The sequence below is a fragment of the Suncus etruscus genome, chromosome 1 (assembly GCF_024139225.1).
Source record: "Suncus etruscus isolate mSunEtr1 chromosome 1, mSunEtr1.pri.cur, whole genome shotgun sequence".
Taxonomy (NCBI): domain Eukaryota; kingdom Metazoa; phylum Chordata; class Mammalia; order Eulipotyphla; family Soricidae; genus Suncus; species Suncus etruscus.
In genome coordinates, this window is record NC_064848.1 from 204,889,710 (window position 1) to 204,911,364 (window position 21,655).

Here is a 21,655-nt window from a genome sequence, read left to right on the forward strand (position 1 = left end):
TGGGGTCGGCCTGAGTAGAACTGTTGGGAGCAGCAAGGCCTGTGACCCCCCCCCATCCAACCCAGCTCCTTGTGGGCAGGGAGGGGACAGATATGGTGGCCGGGCTCACTGACCCCACTCCCCTTTCCATTCGGCAGCTCCTCTGTAGAAACAGCAGTCTAGGTAGCCCCTCCCCCCTCTGTGGGTCTCCTCCTGGCTCCTTGCGAAAACCCCCCAACCTAGAAGGAATCGTCTTCCCTGGGGAGTCGGGCCTCGCCCCCGGCAGCTATAAGAAGGCTCCTGGCTTTGAGAGGGAGGACCAGGTGGGAGCCGAGTACCTGAAAAATTTCAAATGCCAGGTAAGGGCCCAGGGTTGGCCAAGGTGGCCCCCATGCTCCCCGAGCTCCTACAGAGGACAGGTGGGAGAGGCTGAGCCCAGAGTCCCAAGCCCAGGCCTGAGCCTACTTGACAAAGAGCTTCTGGGTACCAGGAGGGCTGGGACCTGGAGCCTTGAGTGAGGGGCTGTGTGTGGGACCCTGATTGCCGTTTGGGAGGACACTGAGGGGAGGCCCCCACAGCCCCTCACCCCCAGTCCCATTCTTCTGTCTCAGGCCAAATTAAAATCCCACTCACTAGAGCCCCGGAGTCACGAGCCGTCCCTGCTGCAGCCTAAACAGGTAGGGACATGCCCTCCGCACCCTGTGCTCCCCCAACCCCCCCCCCCAGGCATCTGCACTCCTGCCACCTGTGCCTGTGGCGCCCCCATTGCCTCTCTCCCTCGCTCTCGTTGCAGGACGTGCTGGGCCTCCTCCCTGCAGGCAGCCCCCTCAACTCGAGCGTCTCTTCTAGCATCACATCCAGCCTGGCCGCCACGCCCCCCAGTCCCGCAGGCCCCAGCAGCGCCCCTGGCATGAATGCCAACGCCCTGCCCTTCTACCCCACCAGCGACACGGTCGAGTCGGTCATAGGTAACGTGGCCACGGGACAGGCATGAATGAGACTAGGCTGGGTCTTATCACAATGGCCACTGCTGCTGAGTGTCACCAGAAGGAGTAAAACAACGAGGAGAGGCTTTGAGGGATTGTGCAGGGGACTGGATGGGGGCCCGGGGTGCAAGTGGAGGCTGGGCATTCACCTCCCACCCCTGTCCTCAGAGTCAGCCCTGGACGACTTGGACCTGAATGAGTTCGGGGTGGCCGCCCTGGAGAAGACCTTTGACGGCAGTGCCGCGTCTCACCCCGGAAGCGTCACGCTTGGTACTGGGGGCGGCCTGGGGTCCCCGGGCACTTTGGGTCCGGCCCAGCCTGCCCTCACCTGCGTCCTGCGCCCACAGGAGGCAGCTTGTTACAGAGCTCGGCACCTGTCAACATCCCAGGGTCCCTGGGCAGCTCCGCATCCTTCCACTCGGCCTCCCCATCCCCGCCCGTCAGCCTCTCCTCACACTTCCTACAGCAGCCCCAGGGCCCGCTGAGCCAGGCTGAGAACACCTTCCTGGGCACCTCCGCGTCCCGGAGCTCTCTGGGTAAGAGGGAGGGCACCCCTGAGTGTGAGCTGTGAGTTAGGCAGGGCGTAGCTGTGGGATTGCAGGAGCTGAAGGGCAAGTGTGGAGCAGAACCCGGGCTCCTGGCAGGCATAGCTACAGCCCACCACTCACTGCAGGAGTATGATTGGGGAGGGGCCCTGGGCACTTATTCCCACATGTACCATGTGCCTCAGTCACTGCTAGAGGGACAGGCTGGGCCCCAGCCACCCTCTGACCTCTGCCCAGGGTGGGGACCATTGCAAGGGTCACTGCTGGAGTCAGGCCACATGCTGACCTCACGCTTCTCCCATCTGTGGGTTTGGCAGCACCAGGTTCAGGCCCCAGCCCTGACCATGCATGTGGGCCCTGGCCTATCAGCATGTATATCTGGCCCAGGCTTGGAGGTACAACCTTCAGGCTACAGTTTGGCTTGTGTTGCTCCTGTCAGCAGGAGTGGCTTGGGGCAGCCCTCCAGGCCGTGACCCTGATTCCTCCTGCTGCAGCAGTGGAAGCGGCCCCAGCCTGGCCCCGCCACATCCTGTTTGTGTGGCTCCAGGTGGCACGTGGCCCTGCCTGGCCTTCCCTGGATACCACGACCACCACCACCCCCTGCCTTTCCTCACCTCCCTTGGGCCTTCACAGGCCCCTCTGCCAACCATCACCCCAGCCTGGCCGTGCCCACTCAGATGCCCTTGGGGCGCCAGGCCGGACGAGGATGCCCTCTGCGGGCTCTGATTGCCTCCCCTCCCTGGGGCAGGTCTGAACGGGATGAACAGCAGCATCTGGGAGCACTTTGCCTCTGGAAGCTTCTCCCCAGGCACTTCCCCTGCCTTTCTGTCAGGCCCGGGGGCTGCCGAGCTGGCTCGCCTGCGGCAGGAGCTGGAGGACGCGAACGGCACCATCAAGCAGTGGGAGGAGTCCTGGCAGCAGGCGAAGCAGGTAGACGGCCCCTGGGTGCATGGATGCGGGCACAGAGGAGCCTTGCACAGGCCCTGTGGTGGGGATGCTTCTTCCCAGCACCTGGTTTCCCAGCTCCAGCCTGTAGCTCTCCCCAAGGCCATGGGCACCATCTGCTCCCTCTGTCTTGGGAAGGAGGGCTCCCCATCTGTCCCCCCCCCATCATGGGGAAATGGGGGCAGGGCAGAGGTCTGGGTAATGAGATCCCCATCCCTCACCCTCTACAGGCCTGTGATGCGTGGAAGAAGGAAGCAGAAGAGGCAGGCGAACGGGCCAGTGCTGCGGGTGCTGAGTGCGAGCTGGCGCGGGAGCAGCGGGACGCACTGGAGGTGCAGGTGAAGCGGCTGCAGGAGGAACTGGAGCGGCTGCATGCTGCCGACCCGGCCTTGCCCGCCTTCGCGGATCTCGAGGCCCTGTCGCTGGCCACACTCTACTCCCTGCAGAAGCAGCTGCGGGCCCACCTGGAGCGGGTGGACAAGGTGGGCCCAGAGCAGTGGGTGAGGGTTGGGGGTGGCAGGTGGGGAATGCCAACCTGGCCCTGACTGACTCCATCCCCCCCCCTCTGCCCCCCCCCCCCCTCGCAGGCCGTGTTCCACATGCAGTCGGTGAAATGCCTTCAGTGTCAGGAGCAGGACCGGGCGGTGCTGCCTTGCCAACACGCTGTGCTGTGCGAGCTCTGTGCCCAGGGCAGCGAGTGCCCCGTCTGCCAGCCAGGCCGCGCCCACGCCCTCCAGTCGTGACCCCGCAGGCCCGGCCCCCTTCCCCAACTAGGACTTTTTAAAGTATCTATATATATGTATGTATGTATGTATGTATGTATGTACATGACTGTATACATCTGTGTGCGGCGGCCAGCGTGGGAACAGTGTCTGTGTGTATATCTGGAACGGTATAGACACACACTTTAAAAGACTTTACCAAGCACTTTTTAAAAGCAAAGACTTTTGCAGTCCCCTGCCCCCCTCCCCGCAGCAGCCTTGGGCCGGGAGCCTTGTTTTTTGTACACGTAGGAACTAACTCTTTGTAACTTCCTCCTGGGGCCCGACTGAGTGAGGAGGAGGAGGAGGAGGCCGGGGTGCTTCCCCCTACCCCTACCCCATTTTTCACCCACAGCCCCAGGCTGCAGTGGGCTGAGGGGAGGGGTCCCCCTTGGGGGCCTGGCAGGTGTGCGGGGTCCAGCCTTCTCGCATAGCTCCTATAGGTTTTACCAAATGTGTATTTTAGGCCAGGGCTGGAGGCCAACGCAGCCATGCCTGACCCTTGAAGCTCCTTAGGGGGTTGGGAGGGCAAAGCCTCCGGTGTCCCACCCTCGGGGCACCTGAGGTCTGGGGCCCACTTGGCCCTCGCTCTCCCCGTGGCAGCTAGCAGGGCAGCGGTGGGGAGGCGCCGCGTTCCTGGTGCTCTGAGTGCGGTGACGTCCGTGTGCGGTGCGGGCGCGATTGTGTGTGTGTGCCTGTCCCGTGGGTCTCGTCTTAGCTTCCATTGAAACGTTGTTCTGTCCAGACAGAGGCAGCGGGTGGGCGGGCAGGGGGGGACGGCCACCCCACCAGCTCCCTCCTGGCATCGGGGACCCCGAGGTAGGGGTGGGAGGGCCGGAAGAGTCTGTCTCCAGCCCAGGCCCCCCCACAACCCCCGCCTCGGACTCAGCACGGAAGAAAGGGCTTTCAATGAATTAAGTGAAAACTTTTTTTTTTATAAAAATGCAAAAATCAACAAAGCTCCAAACCTATTGGAAATAAACTATGAACTTGAGTTGGCTGTGTCAATGGGGATGGGGGTGGGGCCCCCAGGAGCATCCATGTTGAGACATGTGGGATAGGGATCCCCTCCAAGGGGCCTGCACCTACTCTGCCCCCCAGTAGGTTCAGACACCCTAAAAACCTGCCTGGGCAGGTTTAAAAACAGCCCCTCGGGCCCGGAGAGATAGCACAGCGGCGTTTGCCTTGCAAGCAGCCAATCCAGGACCAAAGGTGGTTGGTTCGAATCCCGGTGTCCCATATGGTCCCCCATGCGTGCCAGGAGCTATTTCTGAGCAGACAGCCAGGAGTAACCTCTGAGCACTGCCGGGTGTGGCCCAAAAACCAAAAAAAAAAAAACAAAAACAAAAACAAAAAAAACGGCCCCTCAGTGGGCTCAGACTCTGGCCCTGGCTGAGGGAACAGACCTTCCTCGCTGCCTCCTCCCTTGACCACAGAGCCCCTCACCCCATCCAGATTCCCAAAGCTCCACTCTATTTGCTTCTTAGAGAGTGGCTCAGCATGCACCGGCCTCATCACCTGAGCCTTGAATGCTCAGGGTTTCTCATACTGCCTGCTGCTCCATAGCTCCCAGCTCTGGGCTTTCATTGGCCCTTACCAACACACACAGACGCTGAGCAGGCATGACTTGGGAGGCCCTGGGAACCCATCTGGGCCCTAGTTCCCAAATAGGCCGAGTCCTCATAACCTGGGCATCCTGTGTCCTGAAGAAGCTGCCCCCTCCAACACTTCCCCATCTGCAGTTCAGGCCCCTGGTAGGCCCAAGAGTGTGCTGGAGGAGGGAATGTCCTGGTACTGGAAGGTATATCCAGAGACGTTGGCCCCTTCTGCCTCAGTTTCCTCATACAGGCACAGGAAAGCAACTGGGGTCCTGCCACAGTGATGTTTTCTTTTTTTTTTTTTCTTTTTTTTGGGGGGGGTTTTTGGGCCACACCCGGCCAGTGCTCAGGGGTCACTCCTGGCTGTCTGCTCAGAAATAGCTCCTGGCACGAATGGGGGACCATATGGGACACTGGGATTCAAACCAACCACCTTTGGTCCTGGATCAGCTGCTTGCAAGGCTAACGCCGCTGTGCTATCTCTCCGGGCCCCGCAGTGATGTTTTCTAAGCAGACATGATGGTGACCTCCATCGGTTTTTATTTTTGTGAAAAAAATTTTCAGGTGTAGGTGTCCCAGTCCCATTGTCCCTTTTTCTATCTCCGAGCCTGCTCCCTCATGGCCCACTCACTCACCCTCTGGACCTTTCCTAAGTCCCAGTCCACTCAGCAGCTTTTTTCATCACGGTTTATTTTGGGGCCACACACAGCAATGCTCAGAGCTGACTCCTGGCTCCGAGCTCAGGAATCCAGGATGTCGGGGATCGAACCCAAGTTCCAAGTGTGCAAGGCAAGTACTCTTCTCACTGTACTTATGGCTCCAGCCCATGTGGTCTTCACCCTTAACTACCCCGGGGCAGCCCTACCCTCTCTTTATCAGGGTCCCTGTGGCCCCGGGGGCTCTTGGGGGGCTGGCTTATGGTCACAACCTGTGGTGCTCAGGGGTTACTCCTGGCTCTGTGCTAGAAAATCACTCCTGGCAGCCTCGGAGGACCATATGGGATGCCAGGATTCGAACCACCATCTGTCCTGGGTCGTTGCGTGCAAGACTAACACGTTACCGCTGTGCTATCTCGAGTCAGTGGCCCAGAGGGAGTGGGGTTGGTGGTGGTGGTGTCTGAACCTGCAGCCTCAGCCCCAGTAAATGGAGATGGGGAAACGGAACAAGGTCCAGGCATGATCCTAGCCTGGCTGTCACCCTGGTGGCTGCAGCGGCTTCTTAGGAATAAGTGGAGCTGCTGCTTGTCCCAAGAGATTAGGTGTATGTGGAGGGGGGGGCCTTAGGGTCCCAAGAGCTGCTCCCATCCTGGCTGCTGGGACTAGCCTGGGATAAAGGCCAGAAGAAGGGAGGGTTCAGGAGGGCCAGATTGGACAGAAGAGGGGCACTCTCCTTAGGGTTCCACCTGCTGAAGCACCCCCTAGTGTCAAGCCAGACTGAAGGCCCTCCTGCAGTAGGGGGCCCACCCCAGCCCACCTCATCAGCCACCCAGCCCAGCTCCTCCGGACTGCTACCGCCCTGGCTGCGGGACATGCTGAGAGGCCTGTCTGGCCCGCTGCCGTCGCAGCTTCACGAACGCCTGGGCCTCTCGATCACCTTTCCGGCTTTCCAGGAGCTGCAGGATGGGATCCCCTGCACGGAACGGGGGTCGAGCTGGAGGAGGGGTCTTGCACGGGTGGGGAGGCCCACACAGCCACCCCAGCCCAGCTCACACGCCCCCTGCAGCTGGGCCCTACCCAGGACCTACCATTGGCGGCAGGGTAGGTGAGGGGTAGACGGGTCTGTGGCACCTCCCCAGGCTCGTGGGGCCCGGCCAGGCCCGGCACCGAGGCCAGAGGCAGGAAGGCCTCTCCTTCCAGGTCATCTTTGCCCAGCGTGTCGTGGTCCAGCACGGTGAGCATCAGGCATGCGCCTGCCTTCTGGCATGGCTCGGCAGGCACCAGGCTAGGGGGGGGGCAGAGTGGTCAGCTGAGCTGCCTGTAACCCCCACTCCACACGTGAGTCCCCTGCGATTTCCTGCCATCAAACCAAGACTAGGAGGAGGATGACCCACATGTGTGACAGTTGAGTAAGGATGCCCGTTCTGACTGTGCCTCAGAGCTGTATCTGGACCCTGGCTGGAGGGGAACACACCTCAGTCCACCCCACAGCCCTCCTGGTCCCCAAGCTCTAGGGACAACACCCTGATGCCCCCTAGAGGCTGGCACAGGGGTGCCCTGCCAGCTGTGAGTGGACCCACTTACAACTCAAAGTTCTCATCAAACAGCGGGTGAAGGTCCTTCTTATGAGTCTGCGTCTCCCGGGGGGCCAGTTCAGGAAACTCGTGCCTGGGCTCCAAGGTCAGCTGTACGAAGGGGTCACTGGTACCTGGGAAGCGGCCATGACAGGGGACTTCAGTCCAGGCTCCCACTCGGCCTTCAGCAATGCCCCCTCCTAGGTATGCAGAGGAACTGCACCAGGGGGAGTGAGTGACCAGCCACTGTCTCCTGCCCCCCACTACCTACCGTTGCTGTCCAGGGGCTTCAGGTTGGACGCACTCAGCAGCTCCACATGCAGCTTCTGCTCTGAGACTCGGTAGGAGGCCTTGACCGTGACCGCCCCTAGGTCTTCCGAGATGGTCTCTTCCTGCAGGAATGGGGGCAGGCTGAGCATGGGGATGCACAGCAGGTGCCGTGGGGCAATGGGATGGCGAGGGGCCTCACTTGCTGCTGGATGCGGCTGCAGAAGTACTTCTGGATGAGCTCCCGACTGGAGGCCGCCTGCAGCTCCAGGTCCGCCTGCAGGACCTGGGACAGGACAGGTAGATGGCTGGGGTGTGTGACTCAACCCCATCTTTGGGGCCCCGTCCCCATAGGCCTCAGTCACTGGGCAGGGAGCACTTGGCAGTGATAAACCAGGAGTAGCAACCTGCTCAGTGCTTGGAGGTCACTCCAGCAGTGCCTTAGAGACCTTGGGGTTCTAGGAGTCAAACTTAGGGTTGTCACGTGCAGACCATGAACCTACCCCTTGAACCCTGGTCCTCCCCACTTTTTGTTTTTTATTTATATGAATATAATTTACATATTTGTATATAATGGTTGTAGTAAGTATATAGGTTGTATCTTATATAATATGTAAATATTTCATGTATATGTTTTTGTTTATATAAATAATATATACATATAAATTTGAGGGAGCGGGTGGGAGGTTTGGATCCCACTCAGCAGTACTCAGGGCTTACTCTTTTCTTTCTTTTTTTTTTTTTTTTGGTTTTGGGCCACACCCGGCAGCACTCGGGTTACTCCTGACTCTGTGCTCAGAAATCACTTCTGGCAGGCTCGGGGGACCACATATGGGATGCCAGGAATTGAATCCGGGTTCATCCAAAATTGGCTGCACGCAAGGCAAAAGCCTTACCACTGTGCTATCTCTCTAGCCCCATCACATTTTACTTTTGGCTCTGTTTGGGATCACTCCAGGTGGGACTCAGGAACCATAAGCTACCCTGGGGACTGACCCTAAGCCACCCAGAGCTAAGTTCCCTTCCTGCTGTCCACTCCAGCTCCTTGGGGACAGAGGATGTTGTTTAGTTTTAATTTAGTTTTGTTTAGTTTTGTTGTTTTTGCTTTGGGGAACATATACAGTAGTGCTCAAGGCTTATTTCTAGTTCTATATTCATGGATCACTCCCAGAGGGCTCAGGGGACCATACAGGGTGTTGGGGATCAAAGCAGGTTGGCTATGTGCAAAGCAAATGCCCTATCCACTGGACTATTGCTCCAGCCCCTTGTTTTGTTTTGGGCCCTTGCCCTGTGGAGTTCAGGGGCTATTCCTGGCTCTGTGCTCAATATTGACTCCAGCCAGGAACTGAACTAAGTCACAAAAAATAAAGTTTCTTATACCTATACTATCTCCCCAGCACCCCAGGATTTTATTTATTTATTTATTTATTTATTTATTTATTTATTTATTTATTTTTGGTTTTTGGGCCACACCCGGCAATGCTCAGGGGTTCCTCCTGGCTGTCTGCTCAGAAATAGCTCCTGGCAGGCACGGGGGACCATATGGGATACCGGGATTCGAACCAACCACCTTTGGTCCTGGATCGGCTGCTTGCAAGGCAAACGCCGCTGCGCTATCTCTCCGGGCCCGCACCCCAGGATTTTAATTTTTTGCTTTTGCTTTTGCTTTTGGGTCACTCCCAGCAATGCCAGTGTTCAGGGCTTACTCCTGGCTCTGAACTCAGGAATCACTCCAAGGGAACATATGGGATGCCAGGGATCGAAACTGGGTCAGCCACGTATAAGACAAATGCCCTCTTCACTGTATTATCCAATCCCTCAGAAACTTGAACCCACATGTGGTTCTGCTTCCACATGTCCTGTAGCAGCCCCTACCTGGAAGGTATCCGTGTGGAGCGCCTCAGGCGGCAGGCCACAGCCCTCTGCATAGAAGCAAATCTCCAAGCTCTGGGGGGAAAACATCAGGGATGAGTCCTGGTACCCCCCAACCCACCCCTTCAGTCACCACTGTGTCTTTCATAGTCACATATTTATTTTTTGGTTTTTGGACTCACCCAGTGGTTGTGGCCAGGGTTATTTCTGGCTTTGTGCTCAGAAATTACCCCTGGCAGGCTTAGGGGTTCATAGGGGATGCCAGGGATTGAACCCGGGTCCATCCCAGGTAGGCTTCATGCAAGGCACCCTACCAATGTGCTATCCCTTCGGCCCCAATAATTCTGTTTTTTTTTTGTTTGTTTGTTTGTTTTGGGCCACCCCCAGCAGCATTTAGGGGTTACTCCTGGCTCTGCACTCAGAAATCGCTTCTGACAGGCTTGAGGGACCATATAGGATGCTGGGGATCAAACCCAGGTTCGTTTCAGGTTGGCCGCATGCAAGGCAAATGCCCTACCGCTGTGCTATAGCTCCAGCCCTTGGTTTTATTTGTATTTAATTAATATTTAATTAAGCTGTTACCTGCAGTGCAAACTTCAGCCTGCTCGAGGCCAGGGGGCAGCTGCGCTGGGAAGCGGCTGCCTCCACCAGCACTGATAGTGTGTGAGTCCAGAGCAGGGTCAGGAGGCTGTGGGGAGCAGAGACATTTGAGAAAGAGAAGTCCACCACCCCAGCCCCAAACTTCAGAGGGGAGCAGAGACAGGGCACACCTGGGCAGGGCAGGCCAGGGTGCAAGTAGATACCCTAGACGTCTCCCTTTTTGCCCAGGGGACTGCATCAGGCTCTCAGAGACCTTCCCTAATCCCCGCAGGCAGTGGAAGGTTTGATCTCAAAATGGGAACAGGAGGTGCTCGGCTCCCTACCCCTGCGAAAGTTCAGGCAGAGGTGGGTGACGGGTCCCTGAGAATGGCTGCAGAACTGGGGGCCCAGAGCACTGCTGCCACCGACCTGCTGAAGTTCTCCTGTACCAAGTTGGAGTTCATGTAGCATAGCTTTAGCTCCAGGAACTTCATCAGGGGCATAATGGCCTGGAGGGTTGAAAGGGGGGAGCACTTGGCTTGAGGAAAGCCATTGCCCCAATACTCCGTTCCCCATGGTGCAGAATCACAGCTGGTCTGCTCCCCGTCAGATCTGGCCTCCTCTCTAGTTCTGCAGCCTTTGGAAACCGCTGCCCCAGACATTCCCCCACAAACTCTGGCTGCCTTTTGGGTAGTCTCAGTTGACCTTCCTGATCAAACATCCAGGAAGCGGCCCTAGGGATTGCTCAGCGGGACCCTTGTACAGTGAGAACTCTGCAGGTTAACACTTTGTTCCTTCACAAGTGGGTCGACTGGAGTGAGGCCTGGGACCTCGTTTGAGGACAGATGTCCTAATGCAAAGTCCAAGTGAATGGATGGGTGGATGGATGAATGAGCGAAAGACCTAGCCCGAATTAAAGGTGTGTGAGATATCTACAATGACAGACCATCTGGCTAGGATCGACTGTACAGCTAAGCTGGGAGCAGATGGCTAGTCTTGTCTAACAGCCTGCATCACCCCACTGAAGCCTCATGGTGCTGGGAGCCCTAGCCTGGTTCCTAGGAGCCCCAACCAGCCCCACAGCAATCAATATATAAATCATTTTTGGTCTAAGGTTGGGAGGGCTGTTCTCTGATGGATCCCTCTGCCCCTGCCCACATGGATCCCCCCCTTGGCAATTTCAAGTCCACGGGTCAGGGTGGGGCAAGGAGGCAGCCACTCACATCCTCAGGCAGGACGGACTCCCCGACGCCCACCAACTTCCGGATGTGCATGGCAATGCCTGCCTCTAGCTGCGGACAGAGAAGGAGCAGAGGCTGAGTGGGGGCCAAGGAGGCTATGTGGGGCATCAGGGGACACTATGGGATCCCCCCTCACCAGGTACCTGCTCCGCCAGGGTGCGGACGCCAGTGCGGATCTCGTGGTTGAGCCCAGCCAGCGCTCCCTGCAACTGGGCATGCAGCGTGTTCTGCAGCTGGCCCTGCTCCAGCACGGCCCCGACCCGCTGCTCCAGGGCCTCCCAGGCCAGCTGCGTGGGCAGTTTGCCGATCACCAGCCGCAACTGCTCCATGTCATTCACCACCACGCACAGCTGGGGGCAGCAAAGCCCAGGGCATCAGCATGTCTTTTTTTTTTTTTTTTTTCGGGCCACACCCGTTAGATGCTCAGGGGTTACTCCTGGCTCAGTGCTCAGAAATTGCCCCTGACTTGGGGGACCATATGGGACGCCGGGGGATCGAACCGCGGTCCTTCCTTACCTCTAGCGCCACCTCGCCGGCCCCGCATCAGCATGTCTTGGGCAATGCCAGCCCCAACCCAGGCCAGCCCAGCCCCCGGTTCTGGCCTTACCATGTCCGCTGCCTGGCCCTGGTCCTTCTGGTTTGCAGAGAGTTCCCGAGCCCGGGCCTTTATCAGGCTGCAGTACACCAGAGCCAGCCTGCATGTGTCCTAGGGTGGCACAGGGTTAAGTGGTGGAGGGAGGAAAAATGGGCATGGGAGTCTTAGGTGGAGGGGAATGCCTCTGGGGACCATTGGGTGAGTTTGGTGGCAGGTACGAGTAGGGGTGGGAGGTGTTGGGAAGGAACAGAGAGAAGGTGGCACCTCTACGAATTTGACAGTGATCATGAAGGCCACTTCCGGGTCTGGCCAGTCCAGCTGCTGGGCAGTGTGACTGATCTGGGTGAAGCAGATGGACAGGTCCACGGCCGAGGTGCTGTGCTTGATCAGTTCACCCAGAGGCACCAGCTGGGGACGGGAAGACACAGAAAGGAGGAGGCTCAGGAGCCTGAGTGATGGTGCATTGGAGAAGGCCTTTGCTTTGCACATAGCCAGACCTGATTCAATCCCCAGCATTCCATAGGGTCCCTGAGCACCTCCAGGAGTGATTTCTGAGCATAGAGCCAGGAATAACCCCTGAGCACTGACAGGTGTGCCTCCCCCGAAAAAAGAGGACTACACTCCTAAACCAAGACCCTGCCCCTGGACTCCACCTCACGCCACCCCCTTCAACCTGGTCCATTTGCACCGCACGCTGCACTCGAGCCAGAGCCACACTGTAGGTTTTCTGCAACCAGGAAGGAATGGCGGGCTGGAACCAGCGGTGAAAGCCGTCCAGGGCTGAGACTGAGACTCCATCCCTGCAGCAAACCCAGACTTGGACCGGCCCCACACCACCACCTCCTCTCCTCATCTCTCCCCTCCCCTCCCAGGCCCACGTGCTGCCCACCTCTGTGAGGACTCTGGGCTCAGCTGGCACAGCTCTTTGAGGCTGATGTAGAGCTGGAAGAGATTCTCACCCATCTCCGGGGACATGGGGCTGCCCATCGCCTCTGTGTGCTCCTGTACCCGTTTGGCCACCTGCAAAGGACAGGCATGGTAGTGGGTGGTCTGGGTCTACTGATGGGCTAGTGCAGGGGCCCCAGGGATTCACTCACCAGCCACTGGAGCTCCAGGAAAGCGATGGAGAAAAGGTTGATCTTGAGGACGCTGGAGAAAAGGAGGTAGGCCAGGTATGACCCCAGTACCCCAGTCCCTAAGCCCACCCCAGCCCTGCCTTGCCCCAGCACTGCTCACTTGTGGAAGATTTTGTTCCATATGCGCAGGCACTGATGCAGGTCCCCGGCCACATCTTGCACCAAACCCAACAAGGCTTTGCCTTCCTCCAACACATCCTGGTGGGGACAAGTCTGCTGCACAAAGGGGCCAGGGGCAAGCGCACCTCCAACCCCTGAACCCCTGAACCTTCAGCCGCACCCCTCACCTGCACCATGGGCTGGTGTTGCTCCTGCTTCAGGTGGAACCATTCGATGGTGCCAATCTGCGGCCAGAGAGGGAATGAGCGGCAGGGACGGAGCCCAGCACCTCACCCACCCACTCTCCCCTTGGCACAGTACCCGCAGGGCCTCAGTGACCAGGTGGGGCAGGGGCGCACTGTCGGGGCACAGCTCTCCAAAGGCCTTCATCTTGCACATCTGCACCAGCACCCTGCGGAGACAGCCGGGCCCAAACTCCTGCTGGCCCGGGCCACCCAAACCCCTGAGCCCACCACCCTCCAGGTAGGCCAGGGAGGACACTGACCTAAGGAGAGACTGAAGCCGTGCCGGGGAGTCTGAGACCGAGAGAGGGAAGACGGACCGGAACCTCCGGATGAGAGACAGGCCATAGGCCAGCAGCGAGCTGAACGAGGTGGCCAGTTCCTCCAGCTGTGGCCAGAGGGGCCATGAGATGGACACCTCTGGATGTGCCAAAGGCCACGCCCACCACAAACCACACCCAACGACGTGCTCCGCCCACCACAAGACATGCCCACAGACACAGCTACAACACAGCTCCACCCAACGTCCCGCTCACAAGAACATCCAACACAAGCCACATCCAATGACATGTTCAACCCACCACAAATCCTGCCCAGCCACATGATCTGCCCACCAGAAGCCCCACATTTGATATGTCACATCCACCACAAGCCATACCCAATGACATGCTCCACCCACCACACAGCCCTGCCCTGCCCATCACTGCCCACAAACAGCTCATCCATCACAAGCCATGCCAAGTAATGCTCCGCCCACCACCCAGTCTCATGCATCCATGCGTTAACCCACTGCCCTGCCTGCCCTCTGCCCACCTGCTCCGCCTTGAGCCGGCCCTGGATCCACTGGTACTCCATGCTGGTGATGGGGTGCAGGAGGCAGCCGCTGGGGAACTCCAGGCTCTGGTACAGCCGGCTGTAGGCCAGCCACTGCCTGTGGCAGAAAGGAAGCACTCAGGCCTGCCCTCCCTTCCTGCTGGGTCCAGGGTGGGCCAGGCTGCCTCAGTGAAACCTCATGGTCCCCCAAGGAGGAACAATCAAGAAGGCAAACTGCGGGCCCGGAGAGATAGCACAGCAGTGTTTGCCTTGCAAGCAGCCGATCCAGGACCAAAGGTGGTTGGTTCGAATCCCGGTGTCCCATATGGTCCCCCGTGCCTGCCAGGAGCTATTTCTGAGCAGACAGCCAGGAGGAACCCCTGAGCATTGCCGGGTGTGGCCCAAAAACCAAAAAAAAAAAAAAAAAAAAAAAAAGAAGGCAAACTGCTTCTTCATTGTTTTCTGGGCCACACCTTGGTGGTCCTGGCATTGCTCAAGACCCCTATGATGCCCCGGAACAAATCCATGGTCCCTGCATGCAAAGCCTGCACTCAGCCCTTTGAGTCATCAACCTGGCCCTACTATTCATTGGTTTTCTCTTTTCTTTTTATTTTTTTCTGAGTGCTGGGATCAAACTCAGGGTTCTCACATTGTGAGGGCTGTACCCTGCTGCTGAGGTACATCCTCAATCTCACCTGTCCCTTAAATTAGGATATTTTGGGGCCAAAGAGACAGCACAGTGGTGAGGCACCTGCCTTATGTGTGGTCAATTCCAATTTAATCTTTTTTATTTTTGAGGGGGGCCACACCCAGTGGTCCTCAGGAGTTACGCCAAGCTCTGCACTCAGAAATTACTCCTAGCAAAATTACAATAGAGATGAGGGCCAGAAGGACCAGCCCATGATATGAAGTTTACCACAAAGAATGGTGAGTGCAGTTAGAGAAATAACTGCACCAACAACTACCATGACAATGATAGTGAGAAAGAGAAATAGAATGCTTGTCCTGAAGACAGGCAGGGAGTTGGGGAAGAGGAAAATGGGGAACACTGGTGATTAGAAAGTTACACTGGTGAAGCGGGGGTGTAATTCGATGACTGAACCACAACTATGAACAATTTTGTAATTACAGCAAATAAATACATTATTATTTTTGGGGGGGCACACCCAGTGGTGCTCAGGGGTTACTCCTGGCTATCTGCTCAAAAATAGCTCCTGGCAGGGCCCGGAGAGATAGCACTGCAGCGTTTGCCTTGCAAGCAGCTGATCCAGGACCAAAGGTGGTTGGTTCGAATCCCGGTGTCCCATATGGTCCCCCCCCCCCCCGTGCCTGCCAGGAGCTATTTCTGAGCAGACAGCCAGGAGTAACCCCTGAGCAACGCTGGATGTGGCCCCCCCAAAAAAATAGCTCCTGGCAGACACGGGGGACCATATGGGACGCTGTTAGGTCCTGGATTGGCTGCTTGCAAGGCAAACGCCGCTGTGCTATCTCTCCGGCCCCAAATACATTATTATTAAAAAAAAAAAAGAGGGGCTGGGCGGTGGCGCAAGAGGTAAGGTGCCTGCCTTGCCTGCGCTAGCCTTGGATGGACCACAGTTCGATCCCCCGGCGTCCAATATGGTCCCCCAAGCCAGGAGCAACTTCTGAGTGCATAGCCAGGAGTAACCCCTGAGCATTACTGGGTGTGGCCCAAAAACCAAAAAAAAAAAAAAAAGAAAGAAAGAAATTACTCCTGGCAGGTTCGGGATACCCTATGGGATGCTGGGGATTGAACTTAGGTTGACTGTGTGCAAGGCAAATGCCCTCCTCACTGTGCTATCGCTCAGGCACCTCCAATTTGTTTTCTTTTGTTTTTCTGGGGTTTTTTTTGTTTGTTTGTTTGTTTTTGTTTCTTGGCCACACCCAGCGGTGCTCAGGGGTTACTCCTGGCTATCTGCTCAGAAATAGCTCCTGGCAGGCATGGGGGACCATATGGGACTCCGAACCAATCACCTTAGGTCCTGGATCAGGTGCTTGCAAGGCAAACACTGTTGTGCTATCTCTCCGGGCCCTGTTTTTTTCTGTTTTTTTTTTTCTGTTTTGTTTTTTTTTTTTTTTTTTTTTTAGGCCACACCCGGTGGTGTTCAGGGCTTACTCCGGGCTCTTTTGCTCAGAAATCGCTCCTGTCAGGCTCGGGGAACCATATTGGATGCTGGGAATCAAACCTAGGTCCTCCCTGGGTCTGCCACATGCAAAGCAAACACCCTACCACTGTGCTATCATTCTGGCCCCTCCAGTTTGATCTTCAGTACCACATATATGGATCCCTGAGCACAGAGCCAGGAATAGTTTCTATGCACTGTGATGTCCAATCCCCCTCCAAATCCCCCAAAATTAGAAGCCTCAAGGGCACACTCGGGCTTGCAGCATGTAGCAGGGGCAGTGGGTAGGGCCAGTGTCCCACCAGCTCACTCACGCCATGGACTGGTGGAAGTCAGACAGGTCTTTCTGGGTCGCATGCAGGTACAAGATGGTGGTGGCTTCGGCGCTCAGCGATCCATCCCAGGAGGTACTGCCCGCCTGAGGGAGTGGGTGAGGGGTGAGGCCTGGCCTGCAGCAGCACTGGCCCCTCCCTGCCCACCGAGGGGGCACCTACCTGGTGTTGCGTGACCTCATGGGACACCAGCTGCTGAAGTAGGTGGAGATGCACCAGGTAGCTGGGCTGGGAGCGGCTGGCTGCAGTGGCTCTCTGTGGGGAATGGGCTGGGGTGAGCCGAGGACCCTATGCCTGGGCAAGCCCCTCCAGTCAACCCACTTGGGCTGGGTGAACCTCATGGACCCACCTTCTTGTGGATGAGCTGGAACTGGAGGTGGCACTGGCCACGGTCCGGGTAGGTCTCTGTGCGTGGCTCCAGAGGGTACCATTGGTCCTCTCGGCAATGCAGGTCCTTGCAAAATGAGGAGAGAGACAGAGGCATGCTGGGGAGATGGAGAGGTGGGGGGCACCGGGAGGCCACTGCAGGCTACCCTACCCTTAGCCCAGCTGTGGTCCCTTCCTTCCTACAGCCCTCACTGCCCTGCTCTGCCTTTTTGTTGTTGTTGTTTTGTTTGTTTGTTTGTTTGGGTCACATCTGGCAGCACTCAGGTTTCTCCTGGCTCTACACTCAGAAATCACTCCTGGCAGGCTCGGAGGACCATATGGGATGCCAGGATTCGAACCACCTTCCTTCTGCATGCAGGATAAATGCCCTACCTCCATGCTATCTCTCCAGCCCCCCCCCCCCCCCACCGCCTTTTCTCTCAGTCCTTACCTGTAGCCTGAGAACCACGTTCCCCAGGAAGTCATCCTGGCCTCTGTCCTTCCGGGCCTCCTTGAACATCCTGCAGGGCCAGGTGACACAAACACAGGGGGGGTCTACCCCAGCCTAGCAGATGGTCTCTGAATGCCACTAGGGCCCTCTTCAGAGCCAGGAGTAGCCAGGACACTCCCCCCTCCCCAAATCTGGGGGCCGGAGGGATAGCACAGCAGATAGGTAGAATGTTTGCTGTGCACGTGGCTGACCTGGGTTCGATCCCCAGCACCCTATATGGACCCAAGCCACCAGGAGTGATTCCTGAGCACAGAGCCAGGAGGAAGCCCTGAGCACCACTGGGTGTGACCCAAAAACTAAAAGAAACAATAAATCCTGTGCCTGGCGCAGTGAGGTGGTGGGCGCAAGACTGCAGGGGTCAGGTTGAGCCCAGCCCACCCCTTCACAAGGGCCCATACAGAGTTGGAAGTTCATTTAGAATCTGGGGTGCAGTTTTGGGGGCAGCAGAGTGGGGTTCACCTGCGCAGTCCGTGCAGGTCTGTTAGCTCGCCCAACTTCTGTCTGACTGACTCCACCGTGTCCAGGTCCCTGAGGGAGAAAGGGAGGAATCTGTCCCTGGAATCCTGGGACCCCCTTGGGAGACGGCGCCCCCAACCCCCATCCCCAGCCCAGGGCAGCACAAGCTCCTCACCACATGTCCAGGTGGAAACTTGAGGTGTTTATGTCCTCAAACTCCCTAGAGGTAACAAAAGGCGTGGCTGAAGGCCCCCCCAGGCCCAAGTTACCACCATCACCCCAAAATCCTCTGCTCACCCTCCTTTTGTTTTGAGGGCCACACTGGGTGGCCTGGTTCTGCTCTCAGATGCTTTGGGGACCAGATGGGATACTGGGGATCATATCCCCCTAGGCACCCACATATCAGGAAAGCGCCCTCCCTGCTGTCCTATGGCTCTGCCCGCTCTGCTCTCCTTTTTAATTTCTTGCCTTTTGGGCGACCAGACCCCACAATGCTTGGGGTCACTAGGACAGTATTGGGGTCGCTCCCAATGGTGTTTTGGGGGACCAAGTGGTGCTGATGACAGAATTGGAGCTCAGCCTTTCAAAATTCTCCAGGCCAACTCCGGCTTCTCTCCAGCAGAGGGTCTCTCATTTGCACACTTGTGGGGCAGCTTACAGTGCCAGTGGCCCAGCTCAGTAGCACTGGTCACCAGGGTCACAGCTCTGGGCCTGCCCCCTGCCCAGGCCTTCCCATGCCCACCAGGTGTCGTCAATGCCACCTACAGGATGAAGGTCTCCTCCCACACGGGGTTGAGGGTCTGGCTGATGACCTGGGTGCGATGGGTATTCTCCTCTGGGATTGTGTGCCGGACCACGGCCTTCTGCCGGCGCCGTGTGCCAGGGCTGCCCCCCGATGGTGCATTCAGGCCCTGCTCGATGCCCAGCAAGCAATAGGGGTCGCTGAAGCCTGTGGGAGTGGGGACAGGGCAGCAGGGGTCTGTGTGTGTGTGAGAGGCGCCTTCAGCCCCCTCCTCAAAGCCCAGCATAAGCACCCCAGAATGAGCACCCTGGGACAAACACCCTGGGATGAGCGTGCAGGCTGGGGAAGAGGAGGGCAGGGCAGACTCACCACTGACATCCTTGCCCAGAATGCCTTTGGCCTGCTTGACCGTGGCTTTCAGGCAGAAAATTGGCTTCTGCAGGAGCCAAAGCAAAGGTGGTCTGAGCCCAGATCCAGGGGCTTTTGTGGGAGAAGGACCCTTCCTCTCCCCCCTCCTCTCTCTTCCTGCTTGCCCTACCTCCAGCTCCTGCACTGCCTGCAGCTTCTGCTGGTGCTCCTCAGGCTCCAGGTGAAAGGCCTGGGGGAGGGAAGGAGGGTTGGGGCCTGCCTGGCATACTGGTGGTGGTGGGAGGACGGAAGTGAATCTGGGTTGAGGAGGGCTGACTCTGAGTCTGGGATATAGGAATGTTTGGGGGCAAGAGACTGATTCTGCGCTGCGGAGGTGCAACGTACAGGGGGCTAACTCTGGGCTGTAGGGGTGAAGGGGGAATTTGGATTCTGGTATGCAGGTGGGGAGTAGGGGACTAAGTCTGGCCTACAGGGCAGAGGGGTACTAAGTCCAGACTGGTGTTGGAGACCCCATTGGGTAATCTTACCTCCTGCAGGTAGTGCAGCAGCTGGGAGGCCTGGGGGACGTGTTGGGGGTCAGGCTGACCCAGGCGGTGGAGGACACTGTACACGGCTTCCTCGTAGAGCAGCTCCCGCTGAGGGATAGCAGTGTCACGGGGTCCCTCCTCCGTCCACTCACCCTGGTTTCAGCCCAGCCAGCCTGGACATCCTCAGGCACCCACATCCCAGGGCCTGTCCAGGCCTGAGTCTCCACCCCTGCCCCAGACTGCAACGGTCATCCGGGCGGGAGGCCCTGAAGGTGTCTGAGAGGTGCCATAACCTCAGAATCCCCCAGACCCCACCCCACCCTAGTTCCTACCTCCTCAGAGGAGAGGTGGTGAGATGGCGGTTGGATCTGGAGAAGGAAGAAACACGAAATGTTCAGGGGCTGGAGCGGGCCAGGCCTGCACCCAGCCAGCACCCCACTGTCCCCCAGTGCACCTGTTCCCACGGCGGACCGTCTTCCACAGCCCCCCGCTCGCCCTGGGGCCTGCCCCCTAGTGGGCCGGATCTGGGGTCCATGGAGGACAGACCCAGCTCACGCAGCAGCCAGGGTCCCCACCTCCCTCTTCCCCGGAGGAAATGCCTGCTTATCGGCGGCCACGCTTGCACCCCAGCGGCGGAAGTGAGGCCCAGCAGTGCAGGCAGGCGGCAGGCTGGGGAAGGGGGGGGCACACTGTGCAGGCCTGGGGGCTACCCTGCTGGTGCCCAAGCAGCCTGGCCTACTGGAGAGTCACCCTGTGCCCGGAGAACCGGAGAATTGGAGATGAGGGAGGCTGATGCCACCTTGGAGAAATGAAGAGAGATGGGGACCCCCCCCCAGGTGCAGAGACTACATGGAGCAAGAACCCCAGGGGTTTGGAGAGGCTGGCTGGGGCTAGGCCGGTAGTCCAGGCCAAGCAGAGGTGACTGTCCTGTCCGCACACACCCAAACCACACAGCCCCACCCAGCCCTTCCCCAGCCCAGGCCCTACCTCGGGAGCCCTTTGAGGTGAGGGGTCCTGCAGGTCACGGGCCCTGCGGCGCCTTATCTTGATGGCCTGGCGCAAGAGGGGGGGCCGCCGCTGCTGGGAGGGGGCCAGGGACGCTGCCATGGCTGGGCTGGGGTGCCCGGCAGCCGCTCAGGGTGGCGAAGCCGCAGGATTATGCAAAGGCCCAGGGTGGCAGCCCGTGCCCGGGCGGGGTGAGGAGGGCAGAGGTAGGTGCAGCAGGCTGGTCAGGATTTCATCATGGGGTCCCTCACACTTTCTTCTTCTCTCTCCAACCTGCTTCCCTCTGCTGGCCCAATCCTGAGTGGGACTGAAGGCAGAAGGTGGATCCATAGGCGGGGGCGGCCGGCCCCTCCCTCCCTCCTTCTCCTGGCCTGGCTGGGGAGGGGCCCCTGCTTCCTTCCCAGCAGGGGGCGTGGGTGCAGGGGGGTATCCCTGGGGTTGAAGGGGTGACACCTGGACCCAGATCCACAGCACCTCCCAGGGTAGGTGGGACAGAGATTGGGGGGCATCTCCCTAGGGACACATTTGATACATCTGAGGCGTCACTCAGGCGCTGGACCTGCTGAGCCGGCTCCAGCTGGCCTGTTCCACACCCTCTGGGGACATTCCGCCCAGGTGACTGGGCCCTTGGGTGCCCAGCCCACACACAAGGGCCAGCAAGTGCTCCCTTCAGACGCCCTTGTGGGGGGTTACCCAAGCCCGGTGCTGGGCGGGGCTGGCCAGAGGGAAGAGGCAGCCAGGAAGGCAAGGCCTTCACCATCAGTCCTTCACCAGACAGGGATAAGAAATAGGGTCTTCGGGACACTCAAGACCTGCCAGGGGCCTGAGCGATAGTACAGTGACAAGGCGTTTGCCTTGCACACTGCTGACCTGGGATGACCCCAGTTCAATCCCTTTTACCCTGTATGGTCCCCAAGCCTGTCAGGAGTGATTTCTGAGCACAGAGCCAGGGAGTGACCCCAAACCCAAAACCAAACACACACTTGTCAAACGTAGGCCTTGCAGCAGGACAGGAGGCAAGGGTGGGGTCTTTTTTTTATCTCTGGTTTTTGGGCCACACCTGGTGACGCTCAGGGGTTACTCCTGGCTATGCACTCAGAAGTCACTCCTGGCATGGGGGACCATATGGGATGCGGGGGTGGGGGTGGGGGTATTGAACCGCAGTCCTTCCTAGGCTAGCGCTGGCAAGGCAGACACCCACCGGCCCCAAAGGTGGGATCTTTTGAGGCTCCACCCCTCTGCCCCAGCACTGAGGCTGGTGGTGGTGCCGTTCCCAGGATTGGGCTTTGGCCCACCCCACCCCTGCCTCCAGGCACTA

The 21,655-nt window shown here is 58.3% G+C and overlaps 2 protein-coding genes across 2 annotated transcripts in view; one reads left to right on the forward strand and one right to left on the reverse strand.

Annotated features, from left to right (window-relative positions):
* Positions 1–4,210, forward strand: part of UNK (unk zinc finger) — a 31,575-nt gene extending 27,365 nt beyond the window's left edge. Inside the window, exons 9-16 of the mRNA XM_049770540.1 lie at positions 138–338; positions 591–656; positions 773–947; positions 1,134–1,235; positions 1,313–1,501; positions 2,259–2,440; positions 2,686–2,937; positions 3,043–4,210. Of these exons, the coding sequence (XP_049626497.1) occupies positions 138–338; positions 591–656; positions 773–947; positions 1,134–1,235; positions 1,313–1,501; positions 2,259–2,440; positions 2,686–2,937; positions 3,043–3,198 (1,323 nt within the window). The 3' untranslated portion in view covers positions 3,199–4,210. The remainder of the gene's footprint in view (positions 1–137; positions 339–590; positions 657–772; positions 948–1,133; positions 1,236–1,312; positions 1,502–2,258; positions 2,441–2,685; positions 2,938–3,042) is intronic.
* A 1,965-nt stretch (positions 4,211–6,175) lies between these two features.
* UNC13D (unc-13 homolog D) lies at positions 6,176–20,508 on the reverse strand. Its single transcript, XM_049770747.1, has 32 exons — positions 20,320–20,508; positions 19,665–19,700; positions 19,333–19,440; positions 18,975–19,034; positions 18,806–18,872; positions 18,460–18,643; positions 17,870–17,914; positions 17,698–17,766; positions 17,179–17,248; positions 16,711–16,815; positions 16,524–16,616; positions 16,344–16,447; positions 13,889–14,006; positions 13,339–13,463; positions 13,155–13,245; positions 13,022–13,078; positions 12,835–12,932; positions 12,696–12,747; positions 12,500–12,618; positions 12,272–12,398; positions 11,863–12,006; positions 11,611–11,709; positions 11,147–11,353; positions 10,986–11,054; positions 10,192–10,271; positions 9,766–9,871; positions 9,187–9,258; positions 7,514–7,597; positions 7,316–7,436; positions 7,055–7,178; positions 6,559–6,755; positions 6,176–6,443 (listed from the first exon to the last, which is right to left on the reverse strand). Exons 1-32 carry the CDS (start codon positions 20,437–20,439, stop codon positions 6,322–6,324), a joined length of 3,273 nt encoding a protein of 1,090 aa, XP_049626704.1. The 5' UTR covers positions 20,440–20,508; the 3' UTR covers positions 6,176–6,321.
* Between the last annotated feature and the right edge of the window lie 1,147 nt (positions 20,509–21,655).

Coding starts and splice junctions, on each gene's coding strand:
- UNC13D (XM_049770747.1), bottom strand. CDS start 20,439: ATGGCAGCGTCCCTGGCCCCCTCCCAGCAGCGGCGGCCCCCCCTCTTG. Junction 19,035..19,332: donor TGCTGCACTACCTGCAGGAG/GTAAGATTACCC, acceptor TCCCTCCCCCAG/GCCTTTCACCTGGAGCCTGA. Junction 9,872..10,191: donor GTACAGGAGAACTTCAGCAG/GTCGGTGGCAGC, acceptor TGCTCCCCACAG/CCTCCTGACCCTGCTCTGGA.